At 33.2% G+C, this 26,141-nt stretch overlaps 1 protein-coding gene across 7 annotated transcripts in view; it reads left to right on the top strand.

Annotated features, from left to right (window-relative positions):
* Nucleotides 1-11,427, top strand: part of LOC127701613 (PR domain zinc finger protein 10-like) — a 30,906-nt gene extending 19,479 nt beyond the window's left edge. For all 7 annotated transcript variants that reach the window (XM_052205579.1, XM_052205584.1, XM_052205583.1 and 4 more), the window contains 4 exons: nt 824-896; nt 1,479-1,708; nt 5,564-5,625; nt 6,299-11,427. In XM_052205579.1, the coding sequence (XP_052061539.1) occupies nt 824-896; nt 1,479-1,708; nt 5,564-5,625; nt 6,299-8,303 (2,370 nt within the window). In that variant the 3' untranslated portion in view covers nt 8,304-11,427. The remainder of the gene's footprint in view (nt 1-823; nt 897-1,478; nt 1,709-5,563; nt 5,626-6,298) is intronic.
* The last annotated feature ends 14,714 nt before the right edge of the window (nt 11,428-26,141 follow it).

Here is a 26,141-nt window from a genome sequence, read left to right as displayed (position 1 = left end):
ATTTTAATAACTTTCTTATACTATCCTGGATTTGTACCAAACTTGGACAGAAGCTTGTTTATGATCAAAAGCTAGTATCTAGAAGGAAATTTTGTAAAAAAATAAATCCATTTTTTCCGTATTTTACTTTTAAATGGACTTAGATTTTCTGCCAGGAAACAACATATTCACTCTGTGGTTAAAGTTTTTAAAATTTTAATAACTTTCTTATACTATTTTGGATTCGTACCAAACTTGGACAGAAGCTTGTTTATGATCAAATGCTAGTATCTAGAAGGAAATTTTGTTTTCTTCCAGTTAACATTACATTCAGTCTGCAGTTAAAGTTTTTAAACATTTATTAGATTCATAAACTATCCTGGAATTTTACCAAACTTGGACAGAAGCTTCTTACAATCAAAAGATAGTATCAAGAGGAATATTTTTATTGATTTACTTCCTCATTTTTATTGAGCCTGCGATTAACAGAAAAAGTAGGCGAGACAATGGGTTCCGCGGAACCCTTACGAATTTTAATATAATGTGTTGATACAACCCAGCAGCTGTGTTATCCATGCAGATATGCAGTGCAATGATTTAAGGGAAAAAATTTACTATAACTGTTGCTAGCCACTGTCTTCAACTTGCATTGAAGTTTGAGTTCTGGCTCCATGTTAAAGGCCACACTGTGAGATGGAACACAGCAATAAAAGCATTGTTCCTTTGCTTATGTGTTTTTTCTTATATATACAAAGATTGTTTTGTAATGAATTGATCACCATATACTTCCTTTATGATGATTTATAGATAACAAGTAAAGTATTATTAATGTTATATTTTGTAGGTTTGGTATGCTACACATTATGCTAGAAGACATGCACTTCACACTTTAGAAATTACACAGCAGGATATTGATGGTAAAGACCTCTTTATTGCACATTTAGTATGAATGAAAGTAATGGTCTGGAAAAAAACCCCAGATATTTGCATTCCAAATACTTAATTTTGCTTGATACAACTGAATTGAATGAGCTTTTTTTTTGCTTTTCAATGACAGATAACTAGCTATTAATTTATAATGTCCCGTTTCCATTTGATTCCGAAAGGCTATGCCACCATATGCAATTGGCTAGACATGAAAGACTTGTTTTTCATCGTCAGGAAAGTGAGAGAAAAAAAGGGATGCACGGGTCATAAATTTTGATTCAAAGGAACAAAAACATTTTTAGTAATTGTAAATAAATGGAATAGTTTAAGGATGGATTTAGAACAAAGAAAAAACTTTTTTAGATTTTCATTAACAACTGCGATCTTCAACAAGATTTTAAACATGATGTTAATTTTAGCCATGTAAAAGTAAGGATGTTCATTTTGCGTTGCGACAGAAAAGTTTAAAGTAGATTAAATCCAAATGTTTTAACAAAGTTGCATAATAATCTAGAAATTGACTTTTTATGTGCTTTGTCTAAGGTATATATACTATTTTTGTTAATCTACAGTTTTAGATGAACAAGAGTGTAAATATCAATGTTATGAATGTGCCAAGAGGTTCAAGACATCAATAGCTTTACAGAGACATCTAATAACCCATGAACCAGGGGCTCCACAACCATCCACAAGTACTGAATCACACATTACACCATCTACAAGTACATCAGAAGAGAATGACATATCTACCTATAGTGCTATTAAAAAGAAGTATAAACAACCACTACCTAAGAAAACAAAGGTAATTGACATCAGTACTATATAACAGACTTGAGCCTTTTATAGCCAACTATACGGTATGGGTTTTTATACGACCGCAAAAAAAATTGCATTCGTATATTGCTATCACGTCATCGTTGTCTTCCGAAGACATTTGGTTTCCGGACGATAACTTTAGTTTAGGTGTATGGATCTCTATGAAATTTAACCAAATGGGTTCAATACCACAAAAGGAAGGTTGGAGTTGTCTTTAGGGGGTGATTGTCCCAACCGTTTAGGAATTAGGGGCAAAAAAGGGGCCCAAAACAAGCATTTTTCTAGTTTCAGGACAATAACTTGTGTATAAGTATTTTGATTGCTCTGAAATTGTACCATTGATTTCTTCAAATATTTTTTTTTTTTTTTGGAGGGGGGGTGGTCAATTTTTTTTTCCTTAAGATTTAAGAAATTATCAATTTTTCAAAAAAAATTGGGGGTCACAATTTATTTTGCTAATTCTTTGTATATAGTCTAAAAACAGATTTACTAAGTATTGCGAAACAGCACAGTGTATTGCACAACAGCAAGAAAACTTCAATTGAATATAAATTCAAATCATATAACCAATTTCAAGTTCTTTAACTACATTTATTCTGTGTCAGAAACCTGTAATGTGTCAAATATTTAATTACAATCCAAATTCAGACCTGTATCAAACATGAATATTGTGTCCATTTTTGACCCAACTGTTCAGGGTTGGACCTCTGCGGTCGTATCCAGCTGCACTCGTCGAAGCACATTTTTCTCATTGTTGAAGGCTTTGCAGTTGCCTATAACTGCTTACATCCACTTCATTTGAACTTTGTTGGATAGTTGTCTTATTGATTATCATACTACATCTCCTTATTATACGACCGCAAAAACATTTTTATGGGCGTATATTGGTATGACGTTGGCGTCCGAAAACACATTAGTTTTCGCACTCTAACTTTAGTTTAAGTGAATGGATCTCAATGAAATTTTTCCATAAGGTTCAATACCCCAAAAGGAAGGTGGGGATTGATTTTGGGAATTAGGGGCCTAAAAGGGGCCAAAAATAAGCATTTTTGTAACTTCCAGACATAACTTGTGTGTAAGTGTATGGATCTCTCTGACATTGTACCACAAGGTTCCATATCACAAAGGGAATGCTGGGATTGATTTTGGGGGTAATTGCCTCCAAATTTTAGGAATTAGGGGCAAAAAAGGGGCAAAAAACAAGCATTTTTCTAGTTTCATGACAATAACTTGTGTGTAAGTGTATGGATCTTTATGAAATTGTACTACAAGGTTCCATATCACAAAGGGAAAGCTGGAATTGAGTTTGGGGGTAATTGCCTAAAAAGTTTAGGAATAAGGGGCCAAAAATAAGCATTTTTCTAGTTTCCAGACAATAACTTGTGTTCTAGTGTATGGATCTCTCTGAAATTGTACTGCAAGGTACCATATCACAAAGGAAGGGCTGGGATTGATTTTGGGGGTAATTGCCTCCAAATTTTAGGAATTAGGGGCCAAAAAGGGGCAAAAAACAAGCATTTTTCTAGTTTAATGACAATAACTTGTGTGTAAGTGTATGGATCTTTATGAAATTGTACTGCAAGGTTCCATATCACAAAGGGAAAGCTGGGTTTGAGTTTGGGGATAATTGCCCTAAACATTTAGGAATTTGGGGCCAAAAAACAAGCATTTTTATACGCCCGTTTACGGGACGTATTATGGTATACTGTTGTCCGTCTGTCCGTCTGTCCGTCCGTCCGTCTGTCCGTCCTTCGTCAACATGTCGGAAATTTACTCAAAAACCCTTTAACCAACTTGCATAAAACTTTGGTGAATTGTTTATATCTATTGACGTGAGCTCCCTTTCCTTTTTTATAAATTTTAGATTTTACATTTCCGAGTTATGGGGTTTTATTCATTAAAAAAGGGGGATTTTCCAGTTTTCGGACAAAAACTCAAGAATGCTTTCACCAACTTGCAAGAAATTGTGGTGAATTGTTTATATCTATTGACATGAGCTCCCTTTCAATTTTTATATATTTTAGATTTTACGTTTCCGAGTTATGGGGTTTTATTCATTAAAAAAAGGGGGATTTTCCAGTTTTCGGACAATAACTCAAGAATGCTTTCACCAACTTGCAAGAAATTGTGATGAATTGTTTATATCTATTGACATGAGCTCCCTTTCGATTTTTTTATATTTTAAGATTTTACGTTTCCGAGTTACAGGGTTTTATTCATAAAAAAAGGGGGATTTTCCAGTTTTCTGACAAAAAATCTAAAATGCTTTCAGCAGTTCTTATGAAACTTTGGTGAATTGTTTATATCTATTGATATAAGCTCTGTTTAGAATTTTATAAATTTTTCATTTATCATTTCTGAGTTATTGGGTTTTATTCATTAAAAAAGGGGGGATTTTCCAGTTTTCGGACAATAACTCTAAAATGCTGTCAGCAATTCTCATGAAACTTTGGTGAATTGTTTATATCTATTGATGTAAGCTTCCTTTACATTTTCATAAATTAGAAATTTATGACATTGAGAATTAATTGAACTTTATTTGTGTATAGTCTGACAACAGATTTACTAAGTATTGTGCAACAGCACAGTGTATTGCACAACAGCAAGAAATCTTTAATTGAATAAAAATTCAATTCATATAACCAATTTCAAGTTCTTTGACTACGTTTATTCAGAAACCTATAATATGTCAAATATTTAATTACAATCCAAATTCAGACCTGTATCAAGCTTGAATATTGTGTCAATTTTTGCCCAAACTGTTCAGGGTTGAACCTCTGCGGGCGTATCCAGCTGCGCTCAGCGAAGCAGTTTATTCTAGTTTCCAGACAATAACTTGTGTTCAAGTGTATGGATCTCTCTGAAATTGTACTGCAAGTTACCATACCACAAAGGGAAGGCTGGGATTGAGTTTGGGGGTGATGAATCATAAGGGTTTCAAAAAATTTGGGGGGGGGATTTTTTTTTCCTTTTTTTTCTTTAAAATTTTCCATTTTAAATTGGTTATTTCTGATTTATATATAAAAGCAAATAATAATGATATGGTCTGAATAGGTAAATTAAAATTTTTTAAGTTCTTAGACCACTTTCATTCTGTGTCAGAAACCTATGCTGTGTCAAATATTTAATTACAATCCAAATTCAGTGCTGTATCAAGCTTGAATGTTGTGTCCATACTTGCCCCAACTGTTCAGGTTTTGACCTCTGCGGTCGTATCAAGCTGCGCCCCAGCGGAGCATTTTATTTTTATATTGTTGACATTGTGGTAAACTGTTTGCTGTCTTTAGTGAAGTATGCCCTTGATTAGTTGAGGTCCCACCTAAGACTTAAAAAATGATGTTTGCTGCTTTCTTCTGAACACACAAAACACATTTCATTTATGAGTAAGAGCAAAGAGTCAGAATAATGTCAGAATAATGTGTCCGGGTAAGAAGACAAGTCCTAAACAGTGTTACCTATGGAGCCATTATGTGAAAATAAGTTGAAATGTGACAGTATAGTAAATAGAAGAATATAACAGAAAGTTATAGTTTAGTGTATAAAGTTTTTGAGATTAAATTTTAATCATCTTTTACTCAGTAAGTCACAAGTACTTTTTAAGTGCAACATGTAAAAGTAGTTTAGGCTATTTTCATTAAGTGATGAAAGATGTAGAACTGAATTGGAAATATGTAAAAATTTTAAAATGTCTTGTGCAAGAACTTTGCAGTGATAAATAGGTGTATTTGTTGGTTAAACTGCAGATATATGCTAGTTTATCAAATGAAAAAAATTAATTGGCCACATTACATAGTCCATACTCAGGTTTGACTGTACTTTAAATGTGACTTTATTATTTCAGGATTTCTCTGATACATCTGGTTATATGTGGAAGAAAAAGTCCACCAGTATATATTTAAACAAGTAAGTAAAAGGTCCTCTTATAGAAACCAATTCACCATAACTTCTTGTTAGAAATATACCTTATTATGTATGTTGGGAGAAGTCTTGATTAAGTCCTAGATCAGACCAATTAGATATTTAAAAAAAAAATACTTACATAATGAATGCATTTCTTTCAGGTAAATCAAGTAGATCAATTAAATATTTTCAAAAAAATACTTGTATAATGAATGCATTTTTTAGGTAAATCATGCACATTAAAAATGAATCTACATTTATACCATCAATATAAATGTACTTAGACCTCAAGAGACTCTCCCTGCAACATTTGTGCAACACCAAGTCTTGGCTTGGTTTAAATCAAGCAAGGCATCTTCCCAAACTGTTTTTTTTTCTTCTAGATGATATCAGCTGATGCTTCCATTAAACTTTGCTGCATTTACTGTATAAAGAACACAGGAAACAAAAACTTTGAATTTTTTTTCTGCAGATACACTTAATATGTTAAGGGTTGTGTAGAAATTTATCATGGATACCTTGTACACAATACAGGCTACGAGGAGCCTCTCCTTTAATGTTACACTGTAAAAAGTCAAACTTATGACAATGATATTCTTCTTTATGAAATAAACAACTTGAAATGTGAATGAAAAAAAAGGGATAAATCAAGATCATTTTTCCTTTTTCTTTATAGGACATTGAAAAAATACCAAAAGAGACATGATTCAGAGGCAATACGTAGAACTATACAGTCCATGTATAGGAGGAAGGGGAAAGAGTGTGGTGGAAATGAGTGGCTCTGCGTCCACTGTGACCTGACCTTTGATAATTCTAACTTGTTGAACCTTCATACACTGACACATGCAGCGGACGAAGTAGGATTTGACGAAGTTTATAAATTTGCTTACAAAGTAAATGAAAATGGAGAATTTCAGCAACCTGGTACAAGTACTCAAAATACAGATATGTATGCACTGGAACCCAGCATGCTGGCATGTCCAGTCTGCCATGCTCAATTCCAGGACCAAAGAGCATTAATTGAGCATGCTGCTGAACATGGAAAATCAAAGTCATTCCTCTCACGGAACAGGACCCATAAATGTTCTCAATGCTGGAAAGCTTTTCATTCTCGAGAAAAACTTAATCGTCACATGTTGTGTCACGGTTCAGAAGAAAATAAGCCCCTGCAATGTACTGTTTGTTACAAGCGATTTATGAATAATTCAGCATTGTCTTGTCATATGAAGACTCACAGTGATAAGAAATATTATGAATGTCCAATTTGCAAAGAGGGATTTAATCATTCAGCCGTGATGAGAGAACATGTGGTGATTCATGCTCAAAATGGCATATACACATGTCCACAATGCCAACGAGAGTTTGATGACTTTTACAACTTGAGGAAGCACATTAGAGGTTTCCATACCAACAAGGAATTTCCATGTCCACACTGTGATAAAGTATTTCCTAGGCCAGACAAACTCAAGTTACACATGTTGAAACATTCAAACCATAGAGAGTTCATGTGTGAAACTTGTGGACGTCAGTTTAAGCGTAAAGACAAGCTTAAAGAACATATCAGAAGAATGCATTCACTGGAACGAGAATTGAAGAATATGGCTAAAGGAGAAAAGCCTTCTCCCAAAAAGTTTATACCAAAAGTCTCTCCAACTGATTATCACAGATTTATCTACAAATGTCATACCTGTATGCTGGGATTTAAGCGTCGTGGAATGCTCGTGAATCATCTTGCTAAACGTCACCCAGATGTCAAATTTGAGACTGTCCCAGAACTGAACTTACCTATTTTGAAAACACAAAAAGACTATTATTGTCAATATTGTGATAAAGTGTACAAGTCTAGTTCCAAGCGTAAAACACACATCTTAAAGAATCATCCTGGGGCTGAACTGCCAATGAGTGCTCGTAAGAAGACTGTTCTTACAGAGCTACCAGGTATACCTAATCCTACATTCTCACAGACTGTAGGAAGTATTACAACAATGCCACACTTATGTGAATATTGTCACAAGCAGTATGCAAGCAAAGCCAAACTAACACAACATCAACGTAAAAAGCATCCAGATGCAGTTCCTCCACTTCCACCTAAACCAAAACGTGAATCATTGGAAGGTTTGTCTGATGCCCAATCCAGCCAAGAAACACTTCAACAGATAGTTCGTTATGAACCGGCTGACTCTATTGTTACTGTTCAATCTGCTACAGGAGATGGACAGCAAGCAGCTGATTTGTTAACACAAGCCATGTCAGAGTTAACTCAGTCTGTACATACTGACTACCGTCAACAGTCCTCAGATTATCAGTCTAGACTTGCTCCAACAATAATGCAGTTAGCACATCCTGGATCAACCATTGACCTTTCACACCTGAACCAGGCCCTTCAGCAAGGGCAACTAGGTCAGGCCCTGGCGCATGCATTTGTACAGCCTTCTGGGATAGGTGGACCAATTCAGATAGCTGTTTCTGGACCACTTAGTGCACTCAGTCAACTTCAGCATAATGATGGAATCCACCAACCAAGGGATGTAACCCAGGAAGAACCTTCAACAACTGGACCACAAATTCTAAACTCACAGACAATTGTTGTCAGTGGAACTCACCATCCCCAGATTGTACCAATATCTGTAGCACCCTCTGTAGCTGGGTCTAAATGGACCAGTTATACTAATTACAGATAATATTTACTTTAAGGCATAAAAATCAAATTATTGTAGAGAACTGGTTTAATTTTTGCACTAATGAAACTTGAACAATTAATGTATACAGTCTAATGATAGATATAAAATAGCAGTCAGTCAAATTATATTGTTATTAGTATTTTGTGTAAAATAAAGAAGAAAAGATTTTCATGGTAAGGTCTGTTTCACAGATACCATAAGCTATAGGTCAACTGTATTTGTTGTATGGAATGATTGTAAGGTGTCCTGGTTTGTTGGACAACATTTAAATTTTGTGGTTCAGTTAGCACCAATCAGCTTTCCAGAAATTTCCCAAAATTGTAAAAGTGTAATTCTGAATGATATAGGTAGGATATTAAAGACTTTTATAGTTTTTTTTTCTTTACCTGTCAGTGTGCTATTCAGGGAGTTGTGCTGGCTGTGTCAACTTTCAAATTCTTTTTTGAATAGTTATCTCCCTTAACAAACCAGAATCTATTTATTCATGAAAAGGTCATACCTGCCAACTTTCAAGATTTAGGCGTTAACTACACAACTGTGACCCCTTGTCCTAGTTACATGATTGCAATGATGAAAAAAGCCTTAAAACATGATTTTGTGAAAATCATTAATTCTGTTGTATTTCTAAATATACCTTTGACAATAAGATAAGAGAATTTAAGCAATTGAATTTCAAATCAATTGTACTAAATACTCAGTTATGTCTCATTGTTTCAACTTTAAAAAAAACTATATAAAAAAATTAACATATTGAATCTTTAATGGCAGATATTGTTGTTTGCTTTTTAATATTAGTTGTTACGATGTGTAATGATAAATGTACAGTAGATATAAGTGTGTTCACTAGTTTATCTCAAAACAAAGCTAAAATAAAATACTCACTGAAAATCTCTTTTGTGTCAAAGTTTTGATAGTGCATATTTCATATTTATATATATTTTAGATTAGACAATACTATATACAACATTTATATATACTACCTTGCTCATTGAAGTTATCATCTAATACAGGTGCATGATATTCTGTCAAATGTCAAATTTTAAAAGGTATTATATGAAAAATAAATTTTGGTTGTAATATTTCAACAGTTCTTTAAACTTGAGTGGCACATTATTGATTACAATATAAATTACATATTTAGTCATTTGAAGACACAGATGACTAGTCGTTGGAATATATATTTTTTTGTATGGGTATAGAAATACCCCCTCTTAGGCTTTGGGAATGCTGATTATTTTCAGGAATTGACCAATAGTTTGGAAAATGTTGTGAAATAGAGTATAGGTGTGATGTAGAAAGCCATTGTAATAATTTACAGAATATAATGGATCATAAGCTTTTATTTTAAACCTGAATAACCTATGGTCTGGTTTTAAATGACCATGATGTGTAATCCTATTTGTCATGTTTGTGCTATTTTGTATGTCAGTTTGTGTCTACAATACTTATAAAAAAAAAATATATATATAAGACGGTTGCATAAGTAAATTATAATTTTGAGTTTGCTTTAGTTTTTCCCAATTCAAGCTCTTTAAAAACATGATAAAATACATATTTTTATAATTTCAAACTTCCAAGTAAAATTCTATTGCTTTGAATGTTTTATATTGTTCATGAATGCTTTATTGGAAAGATTTGGAAACACCAAAAATCCAAATTCAATCTTTCCACAGTGCTATCTGGCATGTCAGTGGTTTGTAGACAAGATTAATGGTAGGCCTGCTCTTATGACAAACTTGTTGAAATCAAGGAAACAAAGTTCATTCATTTTCCTGAATACTATTTAACTTACATTGTAACAGCTTTGTGGTCTTGTATGTAAACTTTTATATTTACATCATTAATGCATCTCATCCTTTATTAGTATATTATTATATTTATTCCTAGCTATTATCTTCTATCTACCGATTTTTTTATATAATTTGTTTGCTAGACACATCCCTTTCAATATTTATTGTCATAAAGTTAAAATAATTATAATCTAATATGTGGATATTCTTCTTACACAATAAACCTTTGTTTCTCATTTTTATGTATTCATCTTTTTGTATTAGCTTCTTATATTGCAAACAAATATAAAAGAGGGATTAAGGAGGATGTTAAGAAGGTGATATTTAGGGGAAAATATATTATTTCATGTGCCTTTGTCTTGTTGATTTAGATTTAAAGTAGGTGTCAAGTGTTCTTAGACTATCCATCAAATATTTGTACATGGTAACATTTATTAATGGCTTTTTATTTACAGAAAAGAGTCAAAGTAGGTTTGTTTTCACAACAAATTGGCATTTGAGCCTAAAAAACTTAAAACACAATGTGTTGTCATTTAGCTTATAACATAAATCATATCAAAAGAAAAATGCATGTTGCAAACAAGGATGAAAAAATATACACTGTAAATTCAGTAATTCATATATTTATTATTGTGAATCCTTGACCATTGTCAAAAATGTGAAATCTAATAAATGCAATTAAAACATTTTATAAAGGAAAATCACTACTGAAATCATGAATGTGAGTTTATATTTATTGCCAAGGTGATTATCTCGCAATTTTCCCATTGATAAAAAAAAATCACAATAAATTTTGAATTTACATTAATGTTAATGGGCATCAGAGGCTGAGTGTTCTAAGTAGTTCATCTTCATTGATCAACAGCCTGTCAACACTAAAGTTGTGAGTTGAATCCTGCTCATGGTACAATATGCTTGATTCTGATGTTAATTTACTAGAATTTAGGCTTATCCTGATGTAGGTTGATGGTTCCCTTCAAGTTAGCTATTTCCATTAATAAAAAGTGGGTTGCCATGATATAGACAGGAGTGCTGAAAATGGCATTAAACATCAACAATCAATCAATCAATATTATAATGTTAACAAGGGTTTATCTTTAAATATTTTAATGTTTAAATGTGAATAGTCTTGTTTAAGGTCTGGAAACTTGACACCTATTGGTTTTTTTTCCAGGAATACATGTTTGTAGTATTTTATGTAATCATTTCAAATTAATTTATTTACCATATGTGTGTGTGTTGTAGTAGACTTTTGACTGTTGGTGTGTTGTTATTGTTAGTGCCATTCTGTATAAATCTCCTACTCAGTAGTGAAATAAAAGTTATTGAGAATATTTGATTTGTTGAATTAGCCATAGTGTTCAGTAAAGCTTTCTGACATCCTTTATTTATTTTTCCTTACTTCGCATAGTTATTTTTTATCCAGTCTTGCTGGATCTATGTGATCAGATTTTAAGGTAGTGTTGAACATTTAATGAAATCAATGTTAAATGACATGCAGAAAGTATAAACATTATTTTAATCATTTACTACCATCTTTTGACATATAACTTGCCAATAAATTAGAAAATGTAAGGTCAAGAAGCTACTTAACTTTAAATATACACTTGTATAATATAGTTCCTTTGTTTTAAAATAAAAAAAATACAAAATGTTACTATTAATAAGAATTTCATGTGAAAAAGTGAGATATCAAATTTAAGTAGTTAATAAGAATTATGGAAGTATTTTATCAGTCACTTTAGCTTACTGTGCAAGTAATTAAAATAAAGTTAGGTACAAGCTGTGTATTGATATCAAAGTGGTTCCAACACTTTCTTCCAATACTATGTTCCACTCCTATTAAGGCAAATGTATGGCAAGCCGTTTTACTATTTATTCTAACTTCAAGATATCTAATAAACTTTAGGAGATATCTTCTAAAGTATATTATATATCTTATAAAGTATAGAAGATATCTTATAAAGTTTATATATCCACTTTACATCTAATCTAAATTGACCTCATATTATACCTTACTCTTGTACTACATAACTGAAAAGAGCCTTTATTACACAACTCTTGACCTCAATAGTATGTTAGATGGTTGATATACGTGTATAGAAAAAAAAAAGACAAAAAATAAAATATTTAAAAAAAAAAACAGTCAGTAGGACCTATTTTACTTCTAAATTCAGTCTCATAATCACCAATTTTTTCTTGCAAAAAAGTGCAGTTCTATATGAATTTTATAAAGAGCTGATTTAAGCAAAATAACAAAGAAATAGAACGGATTTTGATAAGTTTCTAATATTAACTGAGGCAGCAACTGAAGATTGCTAACTGTTATACCATTCTTAGCTAAAGCATGATACTTAGTTATGTTCTGTTTGTCCATGTCCCATTTGCAGCAACTTCTTGGCCTGTCGGATAATTTAACTCTTTTAGAATGTTCAATGCAACACAATGTGTACCTTCTATTTCATTCATTTGCACATCCACATAACATATGAGGATGGTCATTGCTTGGCGATGGGATATAAGAATCTCAGTCGATTATTTCTAAACAAGTGCCAAGCTCTCTGCGCGTAAAAGAACCTTTGCCACAACACTTGTAGGGTGAGTAGGTGGCCATGTTGCGAGTTGAATTTTCTGCTCCTGTCCAGCAAATCCTCATTTTGCAATGGCAGTCCAAATGTTCTCTCCTTCAACTCGACCCACATGCCTTGCAGAGCCTGCCTATCGTGTTGAATGTAAGTTTTGTTCTTGTCCTGATTATCTATGAGATATTTTCTACTGGACAAACAATCAATATAAACCAAAAGCGTATATTTCCATTGAAATCTCATAGATAAACAAGGATTTTTAAAGTTTTTTTCTTCAATTCATTTCAATTCTCGTTTAATGATATAGCTTTCAAATTTATGGCTAACGTCACTGATTGCAATTTTACCCCCTTTTCACATCATTAGTTATTAAGAGATTAGAAGAGTACCGACGGATCAAGCGAGAGTGTAATTTGACCATACCTGACCTAGGACCCCCCCCCCCCTTTTTATACAACCTCAAAAAAATTGTGTGGTCGTATATTGGTATGACGTTGGCGTCGTCGTCGTCCGAAGACACATTGGTTTTCGCACTCTAACTTTAGTTTAAGTGAATGGATCTCTATGAAATTTTATCATAAAGTTCAATACCACAAAAGGAAGGTGGGGATTGATTTTGGGGGTTATGGTACCAACAGTTGAGAGATTAGGGGCCAAAAATAAGCATTTTTGTCGAGCCTTCGACTTTAGTCGAAAAAGCGAGACATAGCGATCCTACATTCCGTCGACGTCGTCGTTGTCGTCGGCGGCGTCCACAAATATTCACTCTGCGGGTAAAGTTTTTGAAATTTTGATAACTATCTTAAACTATCCTGGATTTCTACCAAACTTGGACAGAAGCTTGTTTATGATCATAAGATTATATCCAGAAGTAAATTTTATAAAAATAAAATTCCATTTTTTTCGTATTTTACTTATAAATGGACTTAGTTTTTCTGCCGGGAAATATTACATTCACTCTGTGGTTAAAGTTTTTGTCGAGCCTGCGACTTTTGTCGCAGAAAGCTCGACATAGGGATAGTGATCCGGCGGCTACGGCGGCGGCGGCGTTAGCTAACTTCTTAAAAGCTTTATATTTTAGAAGGTGGAAGACCTGGATGCTTCATACTTTGTATATGGATGCCTCATGTTACGAAGTTTCCGTCAGTCACATGTCCAATGACCTTGACCTCATTTTCATGGTTCAGTGACTACTTGAAAAAAAAGTTAAGATTTTTTGTAATGTTAAATTCTTTCTTATTATAAGTAATAGGATAACTATATTTGGTATGTGCGTACCTTGCAAGGTCCTCATGCCTGTCAGACAGTTTTCACTTGACCTCAACCTCATTTCATGGATCAGTGAACAAGGTTAAGTTTTGGTGGTCAAGTCCATATCTCAGATACTATAAGCAATAGGTCTAGTATGGAAGGACTGTAAGGTGTACATGTCCAACTGGCAGGTGTCATCTGACCTTGACCTCATTTTCATGGTTCAGTGGTTATAGTTATGTTTTTGTGTTTTGGTCTGTTTTTCTTATACAGTATGCAATAGGTCTACTATATTTGGTGTATGGAATGATTGTAAGGTGTACATGTCTAGCTGGCAGGTGTCATCTGACCTTGACCTCATTTTCATGGTTCAGCGGTTATAGTTAAGTTTTTGTGTTTTGGTCCGTTTTTCTTATACTTAATGCAATAGGTCTACTATATTTGGTGTATGGAATGATTGTAAGGTGTACATGTCCAACTGGCAGGTGTCGTCTGACTTTGACCTCATTTTCATGGTTCAGTGGTCAAAGTTAAGTTTTTGAGTTTTGGTCTTTTTTCTTATACTTTATGCAATAAGTCAACTATATTTGGTGTATGGAAATATTCTATGATGTACATGTCAGTCTCGCAGGTTTTATTTGACCTTGACCTCATTTTCACGGTTCATTGCTCAGTGTTAAGTTTATGTGTTTCAGTCTGTTTTTCTTAAACTATAAGCAATAGGTCAGCTATATTTGTTGTATGGAAGGATTGTAAGCTGTTCATGTCTGCCTGGCATGGTTCATCTGACCTTGACCTCATTTTCACGATTCATTGGTCAATGTTTAGTTTTCTTGGTTAAGTCTGTTTCTTAGAAACTATAAGCAATAGGTCAACTATATTTAGTGTATTGAATGATTGTAAGGTGTACATGTATTTCTCGTTTGGTTTATATGACCTTGACTTCATTTTCTTGGATCATGTTAAGTTTATGTAATAATTGTAGTAAAGCTCTCATTTAGGACTATCAACATAATATCAATGGTTAGTAAAGAAGGCGAGTCATTTCAGCGTGTGCACTCTTGTTAAAATTTTAATAACTTTCTTATACTATTTTGGATTTGTACCAAACTTGGACAAAAGCTTGTTTATGATCAAATGCCAGTATCTAGAAGGAAATTTTGTTTTCTTCCAGTTAACATTACATTCAGTCTGCAGTTAAAGTTTTTAAACATTTATTAGATTCATAAACTATCCTGGATTTTTACCAAACTTGGACAGAAGCTTCTTACAATCAAAAGATAGTATCAAGAGGAATATTTTTATTGATTTACTTCCTCATTTTTGTTGAGCCTGCGATTAACAGAAAAAGTAGGCGAGACACTGGGTTCCGCGGAACCCTTACGAATTTTTGTAACTTCCAGACATAACTTGTGTGTTAGTGTATGGATCTCTCTGACATTGTACCACAAGTTTCCATATCACAAAGGGATTGCTGGGATTGATTTTGGGGGTAATTGCCTCCAAATTTTAGGAATTAGGGGCCAAAAAGGGGCAAAAAACAAGCATTTTTTTAGTTTCATGACAATAACTTGTGTGTAAGTGTATGGATCTCTCTGACATAGTACCACAAGGTTCCATATCACAAAGGGAATGCTGGGGTTGATTTTGGGGGTAATTGACTCCATATTTTAGGAATTAGGGATCAAAAAGGGGCAAAAAACAAGCAGTTTTCTAGTTTCATGACAATAACTTGTGTGTAAGTGTATGGATCTCTCTGACATAGTACCACAAGGTACCATATCACAAAGGGAATGCTAGGATTGATTTTGGGGGTAATTGCCTCCAAATTTTAGGAATTAGGGGCCAAAAAGGGGCAAAAAACAAGCAGTTTTCTAGTTTCATGACAATAACTTGTGTGTAAGTGTATGGATCTTTACGAAATTGTACTACCAGGTGTCATATCACAAAGGGAAAGCTGGAATTGAGTTTGGGGGTAATTGCCTAAAACGTTTAGGAATAAGGGGCCAAAAATAAGCATTTTTCTAGTTTCCAGACAATAACGTGTGTTCAAGTGTATGGATCTCTCTGAAATTGTACTGCAAGATACCATACCACAAAGGGAAGGCTTGGATTGATTTTGGGGGTAATTGCCTCAAAATTTTAGGAAATAGGGGATAAAAAGGGGCAAAAAACAAGCATTTTTCTAGTTTCAGGACAATAACTTGTGTGTAAGTGTATGGATCTTTATGAAATTGTACTACAAGGTTCTATATTTCAAAGGGAAAGCTGGATTTAGTTTGGGGGTAAATGCCCTAAACGTTTAGGAATTTGGGGCCAAAAAGGGGCCTAAAAACAAGCATTTTTCTAGTTTCGAGACAATAACTTGTGTTCAAGTGTATGGATCTCTCTGAAATTGTACTGCAAGGTACCATACCACAAAGGGAAGGATGGGATTGAGTTTGGGGGTGATGAATCATAAGTTGGTCGAAAAATATGGGGGAGGGATTTTTTTTCCTTTTTTTCCTTTTTTTTTTTTTTATTTTCCATTTTAAATTGGTTATTTCTGATTTATATATAAAAGCAAATAATAATGATATGGTTTGAATAGGTAAATTAAAATTTTTCACAATCCAAATTCAGTGCTGTATCAAGCTTGAATGTTGTGTCCATACTTGCCCCAACTGTTCAGGGTTCGACCTCTGCGGTCGTATCAAGCTGCGCCCAGCGGAGCATTTTATTTATATTTTTTATGTGTTTTTTTTTATATACATACACGTATACAAGCCTTTTAATGATTATTTGTTACCCTACATTTGAAATAGATACTATCTGACTATAAAGAGTGCACAAACTTTCAGATTTAGCTAGTTCGCATATTTATTCAAACTGAGAATATAACAAAAAATCAAATTGCATGCAACTTTTCTCATGCAAAAATTTATAAGACAGCAATTACGTTTCCTTCGCCCTTATTATGTAGTCTTAACGCTTAACCACAAGTCCTACGGCATTGGCCTGTAAAATTGCTTTCGGGCTTATAAAATTCTTCTCTATATAGCTACAAGCCAACAGAATCCAACTAAAATGTTAAAAAAATTGAGCTTCTGGCTGGTGGACTCAAAAGTTAAGCGTGAAGGCTGTTACTACCAGTATCACTGAAATAAAACTGTACTTTAAAATTGAATTATACATGGACAATAGAAAATGTATTAAGTGAGAGCAGATCAGAGCACTTGTCCATGTACATGTTTATATTTGGCTAAACATAACGAGAGAAAAAAATTATGTACACAGATTCAAGGTACAGTAACTTTTTTGATTTTTGTTATCTATGTAATTTTATTGTACATAATGCACAAAACAATTTTTTTGAATCAAGGTTTGTTTTCAGTTTGACTTTCAGTATTTTGGCATGACATAGCAGTCTACAGGCATACTGTGACTTATAGATTACTAGTTATAACTTCTATGTCTTTTGGTCACTGGTGCAGAGTTGTCTCCCTGGCAATTATACCAAATTTTCTAATATTTTTATACACATCAGAAGTCCGGTACTTGGATTTAAGAAAATATGAAGATCATGCCCCTCACCACAATTAAGACATAGATTATCTTATAATGAAGTGATTTTTATAAGCCCCTCTTTTGATTTGGGATGTTTTTATGGTATACCATATTATGGCAGGGGGACTTCCTTTTTTTATGATCAATGCTTTTGAATGGGGACATACGATTGGACACCCCCCTTTATTCTGGGTTGGAACCCTCCTTTTGAAAATGGCTTGAACGGTGTCTGTCCGTCCGTCTGTTACCAACACTTCGGACAATAACACAAAGTTTTATGAATCTTTGGTAAATTGTTTATATCTATTGAAATAACCATTCATTTGCTTTTTATAGATTTTAGACATTTATGAGGTTTTATCCTCTCCAAAAAAAATGGAGGAATTTTATAATTGTCTGACTATAACTCAAAAATGCTGTGAACAATATTCATGAAACTTTGTTGAATTGTTTATATCTATCTATTGGCATAAGCTCCCTTTTGATTTCTAAACAATTATGATATTACGTTTTGGAGTATTGGGACTTTTTCTTAAAAAAAAGGGGGGGGGGATTTCCAGTTTTCGAACAATAACTCAAAAACGCTTTAAGCATTTCTCATGAAACTTTGGTAACTTGTTAATATCTTTTGAAATAAGCTCTCTTTTTATATAAATTTCTGATTTGACATTATGGAGCTGTTGTACTTTATTCATCGAAAATTATCCATTTTTCACATGTTTGATGGTTATAAAATTTTATATGTTTAAACATTGTCTCATTTAAAGCATAGAGAAGAGCTAAAAGGGCAATTGGTGTATCATGGAGATGCGATCATAGTACAGCTCTTTATTGAATATATCAAAGCTCTGATGATCCCTAAATAAATACAATGCCTTCATGAAAGGGGTGGTCGTTATAAAATAGGGGGGTAACTGTCCACTGTTCTCTCCAACAGCAGGATAACTCATGTCCAATAATTGATTTATTTAGATTATCTGGATATGTATCTATTTATCAGTAACTATAAATGATTAGAGCTCTGCACTTGTTGATTAAATGTAATAATCAATTTGTAATTGGATAACTATGAGAAATAAATACTTAATGTTGGAACTTATTATATTATCAGATGATACAGAACTTGTACATTACATAATTGACATCAGTTCAGGAAAATGCATTTCTCAAGATTTTGATATATAGATGTCATATATTTATTTTTAGTTGAGCACACATTGTTCAGTTGTGACAGTTTCACAAGTTTGAATTTGAATGGATAAGACGAGAAGTAGTTTATCAAATCATAAATGGATGGACCACCCGTCAAGCAACCTAGTATATAGGTTTCACTTTGTCCGTTTGTCTGTCAACACTTTTATGATGGGCATATTATTTCATTTGTGAAATTATTGGCAAATAAGAAATAATATTTGAATAATTACAAATCCACGTGTTCTGCCAAACATAACAGTTTAGTTAAAAATCACAAATTATATGTTTTTTTTGGGGGTTCTAGGATTTCAATAAAACAAGATATATAGGTAAACTATGATATTTCAAATTGATTCCCATTGTCTTATTTGCTGTTTAAACTGATTTTTTTTTAAATCACACATTTTGAGAAGCATTGTTTATGCTATGATTTATATGAAAATTGATAATTCAATATAATTTTTTAATTAAATTCCCTACATGTCAAAAAGTCATCAAACGGCCATCATTCATGAAATCAATGACATTTGTAGTGATACCCTATGTACACATATAATTAGCTTTATTTTCATTTGTATCATATATCTATTTTCTTATGCCTCACACAAAAAAATTATGTGCCAGCTGGGTCCTTCCTGACATGTCAGTATTAACTGTATTTTGATTTATATAAAAAAGAAGATGTGGTATGATTGCCAATGAGACAACTCTTTACAAGAGACCAAATGACACAGAAATTAACAACTATTACGTTTGGATTGAACAAATAAAATAATGCAGAAATGTTAATAAACATGTACTCTAGGTAGTATGGGTGTATCTTGCCATCTTAGATCACAAATGACATCAAGTGAACGGATAAAATTTTAACTCAAATTAGCAAGCCATCATGTTTAAATGTAATTTATATTTGAACTTTTAATTCATTGCGATAACTTGCTTACATAGCCCAATTGCTTTCAAACTTTCAAATCAAAAGATTTTTTTTATTTAATAACCACCAACCCTAACCTACATAAAATAACTTTGATTAGTAATATTTAAAACGGATATTGGCATATTATTTCTATCATTCAATGTAATTTGAAGCTTGATCCGAGAGGTGTCCATCAAAGTGAAACTTGTACAGGTTTAAACTTTGCTAAGAAATCCTAAATACACATGTAGCTAAAATGGCACAACATTAAAAAAAAATGTCCACACTTTACTTGAATGTTATTGATGAAACTGTCAAACACATTTTGTACCCTTATATATCATGTACATATAAATTGTTTCTTTTACAGGATGAAGTTCTTTGAAGATACATTTGGAAGGATTTTGAAAATAAATAACTCAGCCTTGATAATCACAAAAATAAATGGTTTGTTCTGTGGTAGTTCGAAAATAAATAACCTGACTTACAATGTATTGAAAATGAATAACTCGGCAGGTCTTTAAGCCATTTTATAAATGCTATTCAAAAGTATGAGGTGGCACCAGATTCTTCATAAAATTCATCTTTTTTTCAAAAAACAATTCGGGAAACACTTCCCAAATCTTTTAATAATAAAGGTATAAATATTATTTAAATATACTTGAAATGTCTGAAAATGGGTTTCATTTAACTTGAGGTATATTGGCTCAGGAACACTTACCTCACTTTTATTACAGGGCTGTAACTACATTGAGGCAAATGCCTTTATGTAGGAAATTTTAAAACCAAAAGCTTGTCTTCATATCAAATTGTTTTCACAGCGAGTGTTTGCAAGAAGCAAGTTCTGTTCTCCCTTGGACGTAGCACCTGTTTTTTCGGGATCAATGTTTCTTTAAATTTGTCTTTTGTTCATTGATTGCCCTTCTGTATTCTCTTAGTGTTGCATTCTTTTTGTGATTTAGTAATTTTGTTTTCAACTTGATCATGACTTTTATTTTATTTAAGACTTTTTAGCTAATTTTACAACTTAACTACTTTAAATTGTATCCCAGTTAAGAGCTATATCAAGTTGTAATTGAAATGTGTTATTAAAAATTACTTGACATAGTTATATCACTGATAATCAGCCCCCTCTTAACTTAATTTGAATAAAACCCCATATCATTTACAGGTATAAAAGATTTAAATTCTGCATGCCGAAACAACAACAAAAAAAAATAAATAAAAAAATAAAAAACCAGCAGCCACATACTTAACTATGTGAATTACATTTTTACTTTATTCTTCATATTGGTCTTTTGATGTTGTCCATAAAAACTTGAGTCTTACGCTGAATCTATACATTTTGCTTTCAGACCAAAATATTGTCAAAAAATTATTAAAACAAAACTTGCGTTTTCAGAATAAGAAAGGGTCTGGGAACGCCCAGAAAGCACGATTTTGCATCATTTGTTCTATAGTTTCTTTGGGCCTTCAGCGGCTTCAAAACCCTTCAAAATTTTTTGCCTCGCTCCGCTCGGCGTAAATATATTTGTCAATACTTTTAAAAGAGGCTAGTCACAGCCCAACTCTAATACCGTGTATGTATGCAATACATGTATATGCAGTTTGGAATTCAGAAGACTCATTTCCGCAGAGGATGATGATTAATTCTGATGATTAAATGGTACATTAATGACTAGACTGTACATGTATTATTTATAATAAAAAATGAATTTAAAAATTGTATGTTTTCAAATATTATTAATATAGTTATGAAAATAAATAATCAGTCCCTTGTTTTAATGAAAATGAAAAATCTTTCTTCAACAGTGCAGAAAATAAATAATCTGTCCTCTTAGTTTACAAAAATAATTAACCGATCCAAAACAAATAATCCTGCCCCCCCTAAGAATATCAAATGGTCGTCCCCTAATACCAAAGAAAAAGTAAATTATAAAGTGGACACTTATTCCAAAACTTTGTTTCCAGCTGATGAAGATAAACAATATATCCTGTGTGTGTGTACGGTGATGGTAATTGTGCATACAGATCAATGTCATTGCATGTATTTGGAATTGAAAAATATTTCACAGAAATGCGTGTAAGAGCTATTATAGAACTAGCATTTCAAAAGGATTTTTATCTTAATGAAGCAATGGAAGACCATAAAGGGAGAAAATTTGCAAGAAGACTATCACAGACGACATCAAGTGGTAGCAATCACTGTCTAAATGAAGCTTTTGAGAATGAAGTCTTGCAAACATGCCAGAAAAATTCTTGGGCAGGAATATGGCAAATAAGTGCATTTGCTAGTATATCATGACATCCTGTTAAGTCAGTTTACCCTGAACATAACAGGATATTAAGAGCAGATCTCCATCACATGTTTAATCCCAGACCAAATGAATTTAAAAGTGATGAAATTTACAGGATTATTTGGACTAGAACACAACCAAGCCGAGAGTCATGGTGGACACCAAATCACTTTGTTCCTTGTATCAACCAATTATGTTTGCAAGCTCCATGTGAACAAAGCAATTTACAGTTGACCGTATCCAAAAAAGATGTGTATAATGGAAATGGCATTCCCCAGAGAAAGACGTTAACCCTAGCGGATTTCCTAACTACATGCAGACCTAAAAACAAGAAGGGAAAGTTCATCCACAAAAGAAATACAGACCAGGATAACAAGATGAAAAAACAGTCCCCGCAGAAATGTCCATCTAAACTGAAGAATGAATCATCTGAGCTAGAAGTAAAAGTAACTGAAATCAAACTACAAAGTCAAGAACATCAGGAAATGACTAGCATCTTGGATAATCTACCTAAAAACAATGAAGTAAATGCTAAGGAAAAATTCGATATAGACATTCAACAAAATAAAGATGACAATAAAAACGGCCTTGATCCTGCTCAAGACAGATCATATAAACAGATCAAAGAAATCAAAATTGAAGAATCAAATGAATACATCATAGAGAGTACAGAAATAACAACCCAGCCCAATTTGTATACATACAATGAAATAGACACCATGGATGACAGCCTACTTGGTGAAACTCAGGACAAATCATGTACATTTGACCAAAAAAAGATACAGAAAATGTACAGGTTGATCATGATAGACATCAAAATAAAAAAAACAGATATAAACAGCCTGCAATCTGCTCAAGAAAAATCATCTACCTACTTTAAAGAAGAAACTGATGATGAAAAAGTGGAATGGAACATGCAGGGTACACATCATCACATTACTATAAGATGTGAGGACCCTCTACAAAGGAAAGACAATTTTGTAACAAAAAACCTGAAATCGTCAAGTGAAGTTATTGAAGAAAGTGAAACGAAATTAATTAATAATGGTACTTGCAGTGATGTATATCATTTTCATAATTATGCACAAATAAAACCAAGGAAAGTAGATCCTTACAGTAATTCAGATAAAAACCAAAAACAACAAAATGATGGAGTCAACGAAACAGAAGAGGGGAAAACACACAGAAATGACATGTCAAGGGAGACTCAACAGTCAGTTTCACCTGAACACATGAAAGACACACCTTTAATGACATCATTGTTATTTTACAATACCTGGGATGATATTTTTGTAGCTGAAGAAATTGAAGTGTCAACAACCCTTCAGGAACCTCAAAGTATAGATAATGACAAATATGCAGCAACTAACAACAGCAAACAAACTGTTGACAAAACATCAGTCAAACTTAAAGAACAAACAGAATTAAACTGCTCAAACATTTTCATAGTTCGTGCTGAAAAACGGAGAAGAAGAAATGATTCTTTAAATGTTCAGCCTCTATCAAGAAAAAGAAGAAAAATACTAGTATGATAACTAAATATTTTTCTAATACAGGATCAAAAACATCGTCATCTAAAAACGGTAAAAATTATGCCACACAAGCAGTAGATAAAGCAGGCAAAATTAAATCCCGAAGACAGTTATTTGCTTCAACAAGTATTGATGGAAATATAGACTTTCAAAGCCATACTGAAAACAAAAATGACAGCAAGACACAATGGAAGACAATTTTACCTTTACGTGTAAGCAGAGCTTGGTATAAACAACAGGGAGAAATATTCATAAGTAACCGGGCCAGATCAACTTTAAGAAGCAACAGCATCATAATGGATGGAAACAACAAAATTGGTATGCAGCGATCCAAAAAAGAAGGAAACTTAGTTATTTCCAATTTAGAATTGGAAAAGAAGTTAAGTCAGGCACTACCTGGATCACAATCACATTCGCACCTGGCTGCTGTGAAAAAAAGTATGTGAAAAACTTATATACGGTTCACCAATTTTGTTAACTAAAACGGCTTCTGAAATTTAAAAAAGCACTTAACATCAATCGCCAAATCTCTCAGAAGAAAGCTTGTGAAACTTATATGAAATTTTATCAAAGTATCTACCCATTATGCAGCTTTTTTTCAATGGAAAAGTTTATCTGACAGAAGACAGAGGTATGAAACTAGCGGCAGTTGTTGAAGAAATAAATGGAATAATAGGATCACAAAATGAACAAAAATGCATTAATGATCATATACAGCATCAGATCGGTAAAGTATATAAAAATGCATTAGACTATTTAGACTCTGAAAGAGATCGTGACACAATTACCTTTCTCTTAACTAATGTGACAAGTGTTAATTTCATGACTAAATTAGAAGATGTAAAATCAAGAAAACGGATAACCAAAGCTAGAGATATTGTTCCACGGCATTTAAAGATTTATGAAAATATAATAAAGGAGTACAAATTCAAAAAAGGTCTGAATGACCAACAAAAACGATGCATTTTACGTCGTGTAGAAGAACTAAAGAAAAAAGAACTTTTGCGACATCATATGACTGGCAGAGGACGACAGCTTAAAAGAGAGCAAAATCCGAATCTTGTTCCTGTCTTAGAATATGAATTTGGAGAAGGTGATACTGAACAAAGAGGTGGAGGAGGAATGGAAGCGCACTCACGACTTACTAATACAATTAAATACAAGTCAGCAACTAACAGAACCAGAATGTCTGATGCCAGGGAAACTGTTTTAGCTGCAGGACCACCAGATTTTAATATATCTTTATCAACTTGCTATAACTATACCCAAAATTATAGGAAAGGAACGTACCAGACAAAACAACATCATGAAGGCAAAGATGTCAATGCAATGATTTCACTCCACAGTGCACCAAAAACTGCTGTAGTCAAGGACACAGTTGTCAATGCACGTTATTGTTCTGCAAATATCAATTATTTAGCAGATATTGCAGCAGAAAACACAGATGATACATGTATAGATTCCAAGGATGCAAAGGCAGCTGTCCGCTGTAACAATTCCTTAGGTGGGAAGACCTGTGTTGTATGTGAAGCACCAGATCATGACTGGGACCAAAGCCGTACAAATGCAATTACACCAATGGGTCACCTCTTCCTGGAAACAAAAATTGTGAAGACACTTCCAGATAATTTATCACTGGAACTGGGTGGTACCAATGAAAAAGTTTTACATGTAACCAGAACAGGGAAAACTGTCTATCTCTTAAATTTGTCTTTTTATGAACCAGAAACTGTTTACAGATGCTTTAATGAACTATTTGTACTTTTGGCAGAACCAGCACTTGATGAATACTTTAGAAATCCTATCTCAGGGAAGCTAAAAAGCGCTTTTGTATTTGTTGTTGATAATGGACCTTCTGAATGTCCGAGCAGTCCTTTAGTGAGAATGTTGCTTGCAAGATTTCAACAGTTTTTAAATCTAGACAGAGATATACAAATTTCAAATGCTGAATATTACAGGAACTTTGTTGAAATTGTTCATGCATCTGTCAACCTACATATTCAGAGACTGGGGATCATCAAATCGTCAAGTATATTTAAAGAGCCAGAAGCCGGATCACAAGAGCATATTAAAAACATGGAAGCTGTTGCAGAGGAATTACAACACGTTATACAAAATGCTTCTTTTGGTGGTCATAGAATTCAATGTTTTAGAGGTGTAGGAGCAGACCAAACATTTCTCTTCGATGATGAAGATATTTTAAGAAAGTTTTTGTCCCTATCTGAGCAAAGGAAAATGGAGTCTAACCTCGGTTATGGCGTGAAACAGAACAAACTGTCTGAAATCTTACATATGACATGGGGATCGGGAGAGAATTTCAAAGCTAAATACGCTGATGATTATGCACGTCTAAATAATGAATTTGGTGATATGACAACAGCATTTTCTGGAAAATATGTTACAGCAATATTCAGATCTGATGACAATTGGATTGGCAATAATTCATCTAGAGCAATCATACAACCACTTCCAGATTATATTAGGTATATCAGAACTGGAAGATTGCATTATATGTCTTATGAAATGCGAAAATCCTTGGAATGTAGTGTTTGGGACAACCATCCTGATATTTTTCTCCCTGAGACAATACTTGGTTTAGCATTCAAGGTGATTTCACATTTAACTGTTGATATTTCGAACTCTTTGGCCTTACTGTCGTGGATTACAAAAACTGAGGTTGAAAACTACTTTCATCATCTGCGGAAGTAAATGGAAAAAGATCTGACA

The sequence above is a fragment of the Mytilus californianus genome, unplaced genomic scaffold, assembly GCF_021869535.1.
Source record: "Mytilus californianus isolate M0D057914Y unplaced genomic scaffold, xbMytCali1.0.p SCAF_5, whole genome shotgun sequence".
Taxonomy (NCBI): Eukaryota; Metazoa; Mollusca; class Bivalvia; order Mytilida; family Mytilidae; genus Mytilus; species Mytilus californianus.
This window is presented reverse-complemented; position numbering and strand designations above follow the sequence as displayed.